Source organism: Zonotrichia leucophrys, chromosome 7, assembly GCF_028769735.1.
Source record: "Zonotrichia leucophrys gambelii isolate GWCS_2022_RI chromosome 7, RI_Zleu_2.0, whole genome shotgun sequence".
Lineage (NCBI taxonomy): Eukaryota > Metazoa > Chordata > Aves > Passeriformes > Passerellidae > Zonotrichia > Zonotrichia leucophrys.
The window spans coordinates 20,591,440-20,604,734 of record NC_088177.1 but is presented as its reverse complement, the minus strand read 5'-3'; the positions used below and the strand labels follow the sequence as shown (position 1 = coordinate 20,604,734).

Below are 13,295 nucleotides of genomic sequence, written 5' to 3'. Positions count from 1 at the left end.
TAGATCTTTAAATTAGAAGTAAAGGTACTTTCAGGGATCTATGTGAAGACCAGTGTCAAGTTCTGCAGTGTGTGTGGGTGAATTACTAATAAAAAGCTATTTAACTTATATTGGATAGAAACCCCTGAGACTTGATTTCAGCTAACGGTGAAAAAACTTTTAGTCTCTTGGACAGAAAATAATTTGACTAGAGGATAAGGATTCAAGGCAGAATTAATAAATTTGTTAACTTGTCTGGAACTTTTCTTTGTGTTTCCCCCCCCCCTTGGGTTTTCTAAAGCCTCAGAAAGCCTCAAAGAACAGCGTGCTATCATTATAAAGGTGAGGCTTACCTGGAGGGGACTGAATGCTCAGTGTGGTGTTGCCACAGCAGAACAGAAAGCCATCAGCATGCAAGAACTGAGTCAGAGGAGCAGCAGTGTCATTCTCGTAATATGGTATTGGTTTTGTTTCCCACACTGGAAGAAAAATGTTAAAAATATCTTCCATGAAAGTTGACCAAGAATGGAATCAATATTGTTAGCCTTTTCTAACAACTTAAACATTCATGTATTTCAGACCCTTTGAATAATGCTGGGTAACAAGGTGATGTGGCAGTGAGGAAGGCAAATGTGTTTCTCCTGTGAATCCTTTCAAGTAGCAGTATACCTGCAAAAACACGAATTCTTTGTTATGAGGTCTGATGAGACCTCAGCATGGATAGGTCAGAAAATAGTCATGATCACTTTTTGTGGGTGCTTAAAATACTGAGCTGGTTGTTTGACTTGAGTTTTGATGACTCTGATGTTCAAGATTTTGGAAGCTGTAGGCCAACTGAAAAATTTCAGGAGAATTTTCTATTAGCTGAAAGTATTTTATGCCTTTCCCATTGTGTTGTTTATTAAGTAGTTTAGCTGGTTTTTGAAAGTGGAGCCTGGTATATCATTCACTTTGAGGGATTTTATATAAAAGTGCTTTGCTTTATAAATATAATATAATCATTTGTAACGAGGAGTGGAAAATGGATGAACAAGCTTTCTCTGAAAAATCACGTTTGAAATTTCTGAGTAATGATCCGAATGGCCTGAAATCATTTATTAGACATATCACTGTTTTGCAGAATATTCAAACTAGTGTAATCAAAATTAAACTATGCCCTAAGCACTAAGATTATTTTTTCCCAAAAAGGAAAGCTTTGGATCACATTAAACCAGTCATTTGGAGTGATAGGACTCTGTTAATTGAATTCTACATCTTGGCTGAATGTATTCTTCACTGTTTTTTATTATCTACTAAAAAATTTTAGTTTAATTAGGATAAGTAGGAAACAATGCTCAGTATATTGCAGTGTATTCAGTACAACAAAAAAGTTCCCTGTTCTTTCAATGTTTTTCTTGCAGAAATATAGTCTCCTTAAAAAATGTTAAGATAATTTTAATCATTGCTCAGGGGTTAGACTTGCAGCCCACATTTTTATGGCTAAATGTTACATAAAACTTTGGATCACATAAATGTTCAACAGTGTACTAAATAAGATATTGAAATTCAGCGTTAGAAGTGAGGTTTGTGTCCAAATCCACCAAATGAGCGATTACAATATCACAGAAAATGTGCTTTGGTTTTACCTTTTGGATCCTATCCTGTTGTGGAAGGCAAGGACATTGTTCATTACTATTGTAATTTTTTGAGTGTTATTTTTTTATTGTGCATTCTGTTTTGATGGGGTGTGTTCATATATGAATAACAAGGATCACTCCATGGGTAGTAGAAGGATATTTATGTGATGTCATCTGCTTGCAAACACATTCATGTCCAAGGTGTGCATAACAGACATATGCATGTACATAGCTGCTGCTAACTTGGCAAATAGCATTTTGCTCAGTTGAAGTCTACATTTTAATGCTCAGAAAAGCTTAAAAATATGCTTAATTTTACTGTGGATCTTGGACATGATGTCAACATTTCGTTTGTTTATTAAGAAGTTAAGAAACTTATCTATGCAATTATGCTGTGGGCAGCTAATGTTAGGGTAAAGAAATGACTGAAATTTATAATATGTAGATCATTCTTTTAAGGAGTATAATGAGCAAGGCAGCAGTAGGATGTCTGTTGCGAACTGATTGCTGAAATGAGTAATTCTTATTGAAGAGTTTTTTGTTATTGCCAAGGATGTGACTGTCTCTAGAAATGTTACTTTTAGTTTCATTGTTTTCACAGTAATGGTGCATTACAGTGTCAAGTCAAAATTTTTTCCTAGCCCTTCTGTTCTGGTAATTCATTTGGGAATATGTATTTGTGTTTGGAACCATTGCGCTGCTTCTAAAGTTCCTAAATATTTCATAATTTTGCCTGTTACTGATCTTCTGAGACTGCATAACTTTGTAGGTTTCTTCTTCAGTTTCTGTAGTCTTCATAAACTAGTTCATCTTTAAAAAAGAAAAAGAATACGCAATTCTTCTGTGAGTGACAATGATTGACTTTGTAGTCTTCTATTAATGAGTGTGGAGAAACAATTAATGTGAGCTAGCCAATTACTAAATACATTCTGAGAAATTTGGTGATACTTCCATTGCATTTCTTTTGAACGTCTCTCCCCTCTCCTCATGTTCCTCTGTCTCCAATTTTATGCATAAGAGCATCATGATGCTGTTTAGGAGCTGTCTTTAGAGACATGATTGCTAGAGGTGAAGGTCAGCTGACTTCTGGTGCTGAAGCATATGGGGTCATGCTTCTTCTGCAAATGAGGACACTATGTGAAAGGCAAAAAGTATTTATTTTCTAGTTTTTTCAAAGGGCTGTGCATACTTTATTATAATGCACTAGAAAGTGCACTAGGAATACTGTGTATTGACAGAATTAATAACAAACTAGAAGAGACTGATAGCATTAGTTTATCATTAGGGACAGACCTTTCCTCATCAAGGTGACAACCAGTTTTGTAAGCTTACTTTTGCCTTTCTAGAGCCTGACATATAAACTGTCAGAGACAGGGCAAATAATGCAGTCTCACTAAGCAAGGCATCAGTAGGAATAGGACTCTTGGCAGTTGTAAATACTGAAATGTTTTTCTGCACAGACAGAAACACAGTGTGAGAACTGCGTGACGTGTGGCAACATCCCAAGATTTATCAAGCCTGTCTGTGCTAATGGAAGTTGTTGTGTGTGCTATGCTGTACAGATGGTTTTACACTTTCTGATGGGTTTTACAATTCAAGCATTTTTTGTACTGCTTTTTTTTTTTCTACTTCCACAGTTCCATTGCCCCATCCTGCAATGTCCTCTAAAAAGATCAAAGCTGTTTAAACAAAACCAACAGCTAATTCATATGCTGTCATTGAGTCACTAGGGCTAATGCAAAAACGTATTTTTGCACATGATGCATCTTGTCAAGTCAACAAGAGAGAAAATAAAGCGAATTTGGTAGAATTTGTTCTAGGTTTGTCTGAGGTTTGCATCTAAGAAAGCTGAATATACACAGTAGCCAAGGGAAGCAATTCCATCTGTCTGGCACCTGCGAGGCCACAGCTGGAATGTTGTATTTAGTTTTGGTCTCCTTTGGTGCAAGAAAGACACTGACATATTTGAAACCAGCTCAGCACGGGATCACCAGAAAACTCAGGGATTGAACATGAGACTTGGGGAGAAAGGGTGAGTGAACTTCATAGGATAATAGAGAGTGTAGAGGAGACTACATCCTACCTTCTTGAAAGTCCACAGTGAGAAAAGAAGAGGTAATGGACATAAAATAGTCATGAGGGAGATTCTGTTAACATAGGAGACTTTTTTTTTTGCACAAGGGTGGTCAAGCGCTGAAACAGATGCCCAGAGACTTGTGAAATACTCATCCTTGCAGATGCATAAAAATTGGTTTGGCTCTGTGCAACCAGAGACAACTTCAAGTTTGAGCCAAGTGCCAGTATGACCCTACTTTGTGTGAAAGAGTAGACCAGTGACTTCCCTTTCAAGTTGAATTGTTCTGTTGACCCTCATTAAATTGTAATCTAGAAAATATAAGAAGGCTGAAGTGCTTGATACAAATTGTTTTTAACATCATAAATCATTGTGGGGAGTATGGACAGCCATGCAAATTCCTAAAAATTTCAGTTGTGCCCTCTGGTCTTAGTTGAAGTGGTATAATGCCTCTTCACCACAGTTTACTTTGGTTTAAATTTCTGAAGATTTTCACATGCCTATATAATCCAAAGGTCATTTGAAGCCAGCTCAGGACTTGATAAGCATGTAGAAAGGTATGGGAAGAGGTTGGTGAGAATTCTTCTGAATGGCAGGCAAGGTGCCTGCTAAAAGTAGCAGTGGGGATGCCTGTGCCACAGTAGGAGCTTGGGAGCAGCTTGAGCTTTCCTCATTTGGCTTTCCACTCCCTGCCTCAATATGACCGTGTGAGGCTTGGAGTATCCAAAGTTGCTGTGGGTTCTCTCTCAGTAAAGATGCTTGTTCTGTCAGGTGGAGTTTGTGTTGCTGTGTAACTAAGCAGTTAATTTAGCGTTGAAGTAGTATTCTAAGGTAAACTTCATATTATGAAGTTGCTATAATTAATATTATGAGAATGAACATTCATTGCTGCTTACTCACAATATAGTAACTAAGATGTCACTTTTAAGTATTCGCTTGTTTCATGGCACAGTAAATTTTTCCTTTTCGATGATGGATTCCAATAAGTACATTTGACAAGTGTGGTTCTAGTAAATAATGCAGTCTTTGGTATTAATTATCTGCATTTTTGTAGTGCCATTTGAAATGGACTCTCCAAAATTAGCTCATCTTCTGTAAAGTCCATACAGGTGAAAGCACTCAGTTTCAAGTTAAGCAGAAAGGAAATAATCAGTCTTGCATTCCACAATCCTTCCTCAATTTGTTTTTTTTTCACTTGGATCGAGGAAGAATAAAAGCCAAGGGCATTTGTTATCTAGCAAAACTCTGAAGCTATTTCACATGAAAGCATAATGAGTGTGACAGGCTACAAATAGCATTGAACATGAATCTTTTACAGAAGAAAGGAGAAATGTCCTTTGGTATATTTACTTCAATCAACCCTAATAAGGCTTGTTTTATGTGTTTTATGCATCCGCCATCATAATTATAAATCCTTGACATTTTAGCACTAGCATTTATATCTGCCAGGGAAGCTACCCGAAGTCAACCCTCAAGGAATGTCTGTATTGTACTATGGATCTCCATAACAGCTCTCAAGTAGTTACTAAGTGGCTTAAAAAATTACATCTCAGTCATGCTTGAAGGGCTCATCAAACTTTTCCACAAATATCAACGTTAAGTACCCAATCAGCTGCATTGTTTGAAGTACAGTCACGTGTGCCCACGAAGGAATAGGTTGGACAGGAAGAAGAATTATAGAAGGACTTATCAATCAGGCAATGGTTTTTTTTAATAACCTTTCAAAAACTCCTTTTCCTTCTTCCTGAAGTAGCTGGGCCTGGCAGCTGCTAGGCCTGCTGCTTCTCTTCCTATTGAATATTTTTGCATTCTTGGAAACTTTTCAGAGCAGAGGCTACCAGTGTCTGTATGTGTGTAATAGGATTCTGTTCTTGGCTGCTTTCGGACAGTACCAAAAAAATCTGAATAACGAGGATAGGAGAAGCATCAGGTGGTCTTTGGGAAGACTTTGGTGTACGTTTTTTGGCATGTAGGTAAACAAGATGAGCTAATCATTGTAGCTTTTATGTAATGTATCTGTAATTTGTTTTCATATGTAGGTGTGAAAGAAGGCTTGCCATATGGTGTGTATATTGATATTTTTCCTTGACAGCCTTTATTTTAAGTTTAAGGAATTCCAAGGCATACTATTATGCAAGAATATAATTTCAAACACTCATCACTGTATGCTACAAGAATACCTTGAAAGAATATTGAAGAAAGGTTGTAGAGCTCCAGGAAAGTTTTAAATTGAAAAATTAAATAATGCTTTCATCCATTTTGAGGTACCCTAATTACCTTAGTTCTATGTTGCACTGTTACCAGGCTTTCATCTTTTAACCATTTGAACAGAATTCTTTCATAAGTAATATATAAAATCTGATTTTACATTAATTGGTTTGTAGAGTGTGGCAACTTTTACAGTGGCTTTGTGAATACTTTTTTCTTTTTTTGGTTCAACATATGGTACACTTTGCTCTCAGTCTTCTTGTCCCCTTGTGGGCATAAATTTGAAAGTATAGCTCATTGAAGTTCTGATTTTTAAAATTATTTTTAAATGTTATTTTGAACATTGCTGTGTTCTGGTGTCAGTGTGTCACATACAGGGACACGGTGTATCTTTGTACCTCTTTGTTACCTATGCAGAGGTACAAATGCAAGATTAATCCTACAGATCCCAAATTGAGGGACCAGACAACAGGGTAATGTGGTTGGTCCTGTGGCAAACATCAGTTTCTGCTGCAGCTTAAGCCATCACGTCTCCTTGTGCCATGAAGCTCAGTGAAATAGTCACTGAGCTTTTCATTCACTCCTGGCAGATCTTTGTTAAAATTCAGTGCTTTCTGTGAAGTCTTTTGCTAATGAACCCAAAAAAGGGAGCATGTTTTACCCACATTATTTTATGAGCAACTGAGAACCATTCTCACAGGAGCACTGGCCTTCAGAAGCAAAGATAAGGTTAAAAGAAGTCTTTTTTCCCCTATATGGGTATTTGAAGTCATGGACAGAATACCTGAGCGGGAAACAAACATGTCTGGAATAAATCCACAATTTTACTGCTGGTGGTTGTCCCTAAGTGAGAGAAGAATCTAGATAAAGTGAATGTGGAAAAAAGAAATTTGGAGGAAAAACTTCCATCCAACTTAATGAAAAAATTAATAGAAGCTGAGCATTTAATTGCATTTTGTGTTTTTGAGTATGTAATTTCAGCTGTTGAAAACTGTATCTTTTCAATCATGAATCAATGCTAGCCTATGATGGAGAACTTCTCTTAGTGATTTTATCCTGACAGTAATTGAAAGCTGATTAATTTAATTGCAAACAAGCTTGTATTTTGCCATTCTTCCTTAGTTCTTCATGTAAGTGCCTGGTGTTTGGGGTCAGAAGGGAACTAATGATGTCTATTTTCTAATTCAGTACAGAAAAGCTAGTGAAATATACAGGTTTTAACCTTATTAACAATAATCTAGTTGTCAAAAGTGTAGTTTGAAGAGAAATAATTATGAAACCTTTTATTTAAAATGGTGTGTAGGGCAGTGTAAAGTCAGCTGTTTCTGACTAAACAAACAAGTGCCTTAAATCGCTGCTATTTCTTCAAAGGTGAGGATGTTTTTCTTTAGAGTTCTGAAGCTCCATGAAGTTATGTTTAATTAAGTTTAATTAGTGAGGACTGAAACAAAACTGTTGCAGTATTAATTCGGAAGGACTTGTGATGCCTCTTGTGTGTGTGGTGTCCCTCCCCACGCCCAGGGATGCACGGTTGCAGTGTGCCCTTGCTGGATCTTAATCCAATGAGTGTGGTGGGGAATGGAGTCACATAATCTGTACATAATCTTGTTTTACTTTTCTGCAAGCTTTGCAATTGGAATATCTGTAAAGTATTGGAAGAGCTGCACCATAGGGCAGCATACAAAGTTATAATTTGGCTGTATCACTGTGTCTCGTAATAAGATACCACAAAAAATGCTAATAAAGTGGAAGTGTTGAGTATTGCTGCCTTGTGTTGTGACTGTTAGTATTGGTAAAGAGAGTTCAGTAATCAAAAATGATGGATAAGTACTAAATTTTGCTAATTTATTGATTTTCTGTGTAACTGGCAGGATATGAATAGATATTGCAATAACAATAATAATGATTGTAGAACCATTTCACCTATACAGAAATACATATATATCTTTCACGATAAATATTCATGTTCCTTAACCTTTAAAAAAGAAATGCCTGACTACAGCAAGTTTAAAAAATTGTACAAATTGCTCAATTTACAAATGTCTGCAGTAATATTTTGATGTGTTAAGAAAACCCCAATCAGCTGACCTTCTGAATTCTCAATATTTGAAAATTTTGAACTGGTAAAAATAAACTAGTGTTGCCAGCAGTAGTGTTGTTTTATTGATATGTTTGTGGGGATTTCTTAATGCATCCTGAAATTCTTTTCAATCAGAAGATTTTGGCAGTCTGTTCCAATTAAAGAATTTTCCATACTGGAAATGAGAAGTCAATTATGAGAATTTTTTTTGAGTAGTTAATTTACATAACCCTAATTGTATTAATTCCCTTCAAGGCTGAAGCAGATATTTATAATACTTGGATTGATTAGCAGTGTATTTGTGTTAGAATTGCTACTGATAAGATGCTGCTGCAACTGCGGTCCTGAGGAGTTCTCTCTCAAATAAACATTTTAGAAAACAAAGTTTCTTTCACTGGAGAGGAAAGGCGTCACATCTTTGCTACCTCCACAGGCAGTATGGTAGCATCTCCTTTCCAAACTCTGTAAAAAATGGGAGTTTAGATTGTGTTACTTAATTACTGGTGTGTTCCATAGTCTAAAGAAATAGGTTTGTTTTTTGTTGTTTTTAGTCTGTCAAAATAGTGCCTGGGTGTAGACTAAGGAACTGTGTGTTTCTCTCAGAAGTCACTCACAGAATGTCAGCAGTGAGAGGCTTCCTGTTTTCAGGCAGGTGTTGGGCTTGTGTGGTCTGGCTCAGGTGCAATCTTTTTGCAGCTGTTTGCCAGGCTGTATTGCAGCTGTTGGCTTGCAGCTGTGCCCTGTGTGCTCAGGCTCACAGTGTGGAAATAGAGTGCTGGCGTGGGTACACTTGGGAAGTAGCGTTGTCATCTCTTCTCGTGCCTCTGCTGCAGGAGTTGGGAGGAGAGCAGCCAGCACGTCTCCATGTGCTGAACTGTCTCGCCTGGTGAACGAGAGTGTCAGAGGGGCAGGTCCAACAAGAGGCAGAGCTGACAGAAGCATCGAGTCATGTGTTTGTGATCCTTCTGTATAAGGTGAAGATCTGGGAGCTTTACCCACACTCATGCACTGTGATTTCTGCCCCTCAACCTGGCTCATTCCTGAGCAGGTGCCCAGGAAGGTGTTTGACTTGTGACCTCAGCTCTTGGGCTTTGTCACCCAGTGCTAGGGCAGGTGCTTCAGGGACCCTCAGTGACATGAGGATTTTGTCATCGCAATCAAAACTTTGACCAGGTCCTCCGCAGGTGGGGTGGGCACTGCTAATGCCCTTGGCCTTGTGCAGGGCCTTTGAAGGCAGGACTCCCTCAGCCCTCGAGGCAGCGCCCAGCTACCCCAGTCCCTGCACTGAGGGGCCCTTTGAAAGGAGCCCTGGGGATGTGGTCACCCACCCTGGGGAAGTGACAGGTGACTGTGGTGAGGAGGAGAAGCAGCCTTGCTGGGAGTGCAGGGAAATGGCCGTGCTGTGGCCATGATGCAGTGTGACTCCCAGGGCTGGCAGATGGGTGTCTGCCATATCTCTCAGTGTCAGGAGTCTGTGACCTGACTTGCCTGTTAAAACAATTTTATATTATTATTTCTGCACAAGATTCATTTGAACTTTAGAGGACGGAGGAAAGGTGTGGTGCTTAGAAACCACAGTATGCAACAGCTCGTGGCTGCTGCCCTGGTCTCTGCCTGTGACCAGTGGAAAATACTTGCAGAAAGCACATAGAAGTAGAGTGATTATAGCATTAGTTTGTCCTGGCTTGCCCTTCTGGTTGATATTACTACATGTTTTGGAGATTTCTAAGACTGAGCAAGTGCTTGTACCTCTCTATTTAACTGTTCTTCCTGGTTTTCCATGACTTTGTCTAATTGTTTTTTAACCCATTCCTACGTTTCTCCACTGCAATATCCTGGGGCAGTAAGTGTAGAATATTCTGAAGTAATATAGCAGTTAGTATGATTTCTATGGTGTGAAACCAAGGGGAAACTCATCTTGGTCTGGTTGAGGAACTCAGTTGTTCCCATTAAATCACAATCGAGTTCCATTTAGTCCATTCTACACTGTGGATGCTCAAATGAACTTTGTATCCTGCTGTTACCCAAAGTGCTTTCAGTGCCACAGTCCTACACAATCTCCAATTTCCTCTTCATTAGTAACAGCCTCTTTTGCAGAAATTAAATGTCCACTGCAAAAGTGAGACTGAGAAAACAAACCTTTTGGTGTACAGTGTTGGTGGAACTCACTGAATCAGAATGAGCTGCCATAATAGCAAGAACATGAATAATCATTTTAGAAACAAATGAAAGATACATTAAGATGGGAGTTTTGATTTGTTTCTTCTTGGTTCTGGAGAAAATTGCTGTGATCTGTTCGTATCTGGATCTCAGTCGACCTTTTTGGCTATATGTAATTTTGGGACATAACTAATGCAGTGTGAACACTTGGGTACTTTACATTTTATGCAGGAATAAACTACAAAGAGAGCTGCTCTTGTTACTGGAGTGAATCGTCTATATGCTTTGGACAAGTAAAAAGCAAATTGTGTGTTGTGAAAACTTAGTTGTACGGCCATGGAAAGGAAACAGGCTCCACATGGAAAAAGATAGCAAGTTTTCTACCGAATTATTTAAGGGGTTTCGTGTGTCTCTGAAACGTGTCTTAGTAAATATGAGCTGACACATTTCTAGCAACCAAATTATAAATGAGTGGAAGACCTGAAAATGTCAGTTTCTTCCTTCTAGAAGCACTTCAGGATTTTTCTCTCCTTTTCCTTTGTACATTCGTTTCTTTCCTTGGGCAAGTGAGTTTGTTTAAACGTTTGTTTCAGTATACTGTTTTTCATAGGATATAATTGTTGATGCTTCCTGGAAGTGTCAGAGGAGATTTGATGTACTAATATATTCATGAGAGAGAGCATATGTATACCTTAAAATAACACAGAGAGAGATAAAAAGTAGTAAATCAATCCTTTAAAGTTGTTTCTGTGTATATCTTGATGTTGCCTAACCAGTTGTGTGTGTTGTGGTATTTTTCATGATTAGCTGGGAAAACAATAGAATAATCTGAAGGAGTGCAGAAAAAGTAAAATAAATGAGCACCTTAGGCAAAGTGTTTGCCATTTAAATGGCACAAGAGTTATGTCATGTCAGGTGGTGGGGTAGGGAAAACACTTGAACTGTTACTCTTACCTCCTCCTGCTTTTGGAGAGGACTCTCGAGTACAACGCATCCCAGAGTTGAGAACATCATGTCTTCTATTTAGTTTTAATTGTATTTTGGTTTGTTTTCCCAGAGCTGTAACATGCTTAACAGCTTACACCTAGCTACATGTGTGTGAGTCACCTCTTGATGAGGCTGCATAATCACACTCTGGTCACTTTATATTAGTAAAGACCAGAAGGATAATCTTTGTTAAAGACTAGGTTAACAGAGGCAAAAAATAATTAATCTGGTGTTTATCGTTTTCATGGCCACACTGGTGTGACCTTGGACAGCAGACTTCGGAGCCTTCCCATTAGCCTGGAGTGGTGTAGGAGCCAGTGACTGAGTGACAGCTCTCAGAAACTTGTACCTGGTCCAGGCTTGCAGAGCAGGATGGGAGGAAGGGACAGCTAGGGAGGCCTCATGCTCTGTCATTGTGCTGGATGGATCTTGTCCTTGGAATGCAGTTATTATGATCTTACAAATAAAATGTGCATCTGCTTGCTCAGTGCAACTTCTGTGGTTGTGTTACCTTTGTGCAGCCTGTCAGTCAGTAGCACTAAAATTTTTTAGACTTAATAACACCCTCTACCCCCAAGAATTAAATTATGTTTTTATTCTGTGTTTTTAAACATGTTCATCTCTAAGTGTTTTGAAATAATGTAAAATGCACACTAATGGTAGCATGCTAACTCTGAGAAATATGTCAGCACAGGGCAGTGCTGAAGCATATACTTAAGTCATATTGAAGTCAATGTATCTAAACACAAATGCCTGTGTGCTTTCTGGTATCTGTGTGTTTGTTGTTAGCTGTTCTGAAATAAGATCATTAATTTTGTACTTTAAAGGAAGTATAAGCTTTTGGGTTTTTTTTAAAAGAGTGAAGTTTGGAAATACTTTATATAAACTACATTATCTTTTGTTTTGATAGCTGATTGCCATTTATGATGAACAAGAAGGTCCCCGTAAGATTGATGGCACCAATGGGAATTTGACAGACAGAAACAGCCCAGACTCCTTTGAGACAGAGGTAGCAACTCAGCTGGCTGCCTTTCAGCCCATTGGTGAGATTGAAGTGACTCCTTCTGCCCTAAAACTGGGTATGTATATCTTGTATGGTTTTTTCTTTCCTTTTTCTTTATCTCTGTATGTCTGTAATCTGATTTTATATATTTTAAGGTTTTTTTTATCATCCCATTGTTTGCCTTGCAGTTCAATGAGGGGCATTGAGGGGAAGTCATATGGGGAGTGTCTGAGGTCATTTGGTCTGTTCAGCCTGGGAAAGGGGAGACTGAGGGAGACCTCGTTGTGATCTAAGGCTTTCTTGGGGGGGCACATGGACAGCCAGGTGCTGATCTCTCTGGTGACAGGACCCAAGAGAATGACATGAAGCTGAGTCAGGAGAGGTTTAAAGTTAGGTAGTAGAAAAAGGTTCTTCACCCAGAGAGTGGTTGGGAACTTGAACACATTCTCCAGCACCAAGCCTGAGTTCAAGAAGCATTTAGACAATGCTCCTTAGCACTCTTGGGGATGTCCTGTGCTGGGCCAGGAGTTGCTGACAATCTATCATAGTACTCTGAAAGAGCACAAGATAAAACCTTTGCTAAGTATTTTCAAATACCACAGTCATTGAAAAAAAAACCCAGGGTTTTTTCTGAGGAACCTGGCTTTAATGAGTGTAAAACTGCTGTGTGCAAGTACTTTGACCACTTAGCTGAGCTAGTGCCCTGTTTTGTGTGTGGGAGGTGGGAAGAGGGTTATATGCTGGTTTCAAATAGTTCAGCTCTTTGTCTTTGAAGAAGTTGCACAACTGGGCTTCCTTGCCTTTCTGACTTTCAAGTGAGCAGACTGTGATTAGGAAAGGCTGCTGCTTAATTGCCTCTTATGTCAGAGGGTACTGCATGAACTGCTGCAGCTCTGGTGCCCTGTGTTGTTCAAGTGTGCCTGGATGGCCCAGAGTTCAGACTGGTTTCCAGCCGTAAACAACTGGAGTCTTGTATGTTCCACACAAAGCAGTTTGAAAAACTTTCTTGGATTGAGAGTAGGCTGAGCTGTCACCTAAGTACCTTCAAAATAGAAGCTTTCAAAACTAGATTGAAGGTGAAAGCTGTGACTGTCTGCCTGTAAAGCAACTGAATGTTGCTCAGGATAGCCTGCTCTGCATCCCACCAGTGCCCACTGCCAGCTCAGCCCATGTTCCTGAGTGCTGCTG

General features: G+C 38.9%; 1 protein-coding gene across 6 annotated transcripts in view; it reads left to right on the top strand.

Moving 5' to 3' along the window:
* PARD3B (par-3 family cell polarity regulator beta) overlaps positions 1–13,295 on the top strand; it is a 392,041-nt gene that overhangs the window by 102,283 nt on the left and 276,463 nt on the right. For all 6 annotated transcript variants that reach the window (XR_010440948.1, XM_064717877.1, XM_064717876.1 and 3 more), the window contains exon 3: positions 12,015–12,183. Coding sequence is in view for 4 of the 6 variants with exons in the window: in XM_064717877.1 (XP_064573947.1) it covers positions 12,015–12,183 (169 nt within the window). In the remaining 2 variants the exon portion in view is untranslated. The remainder of the gene's footprint in view (positions 1–12,014; positions 12,184–13,295) is intronic.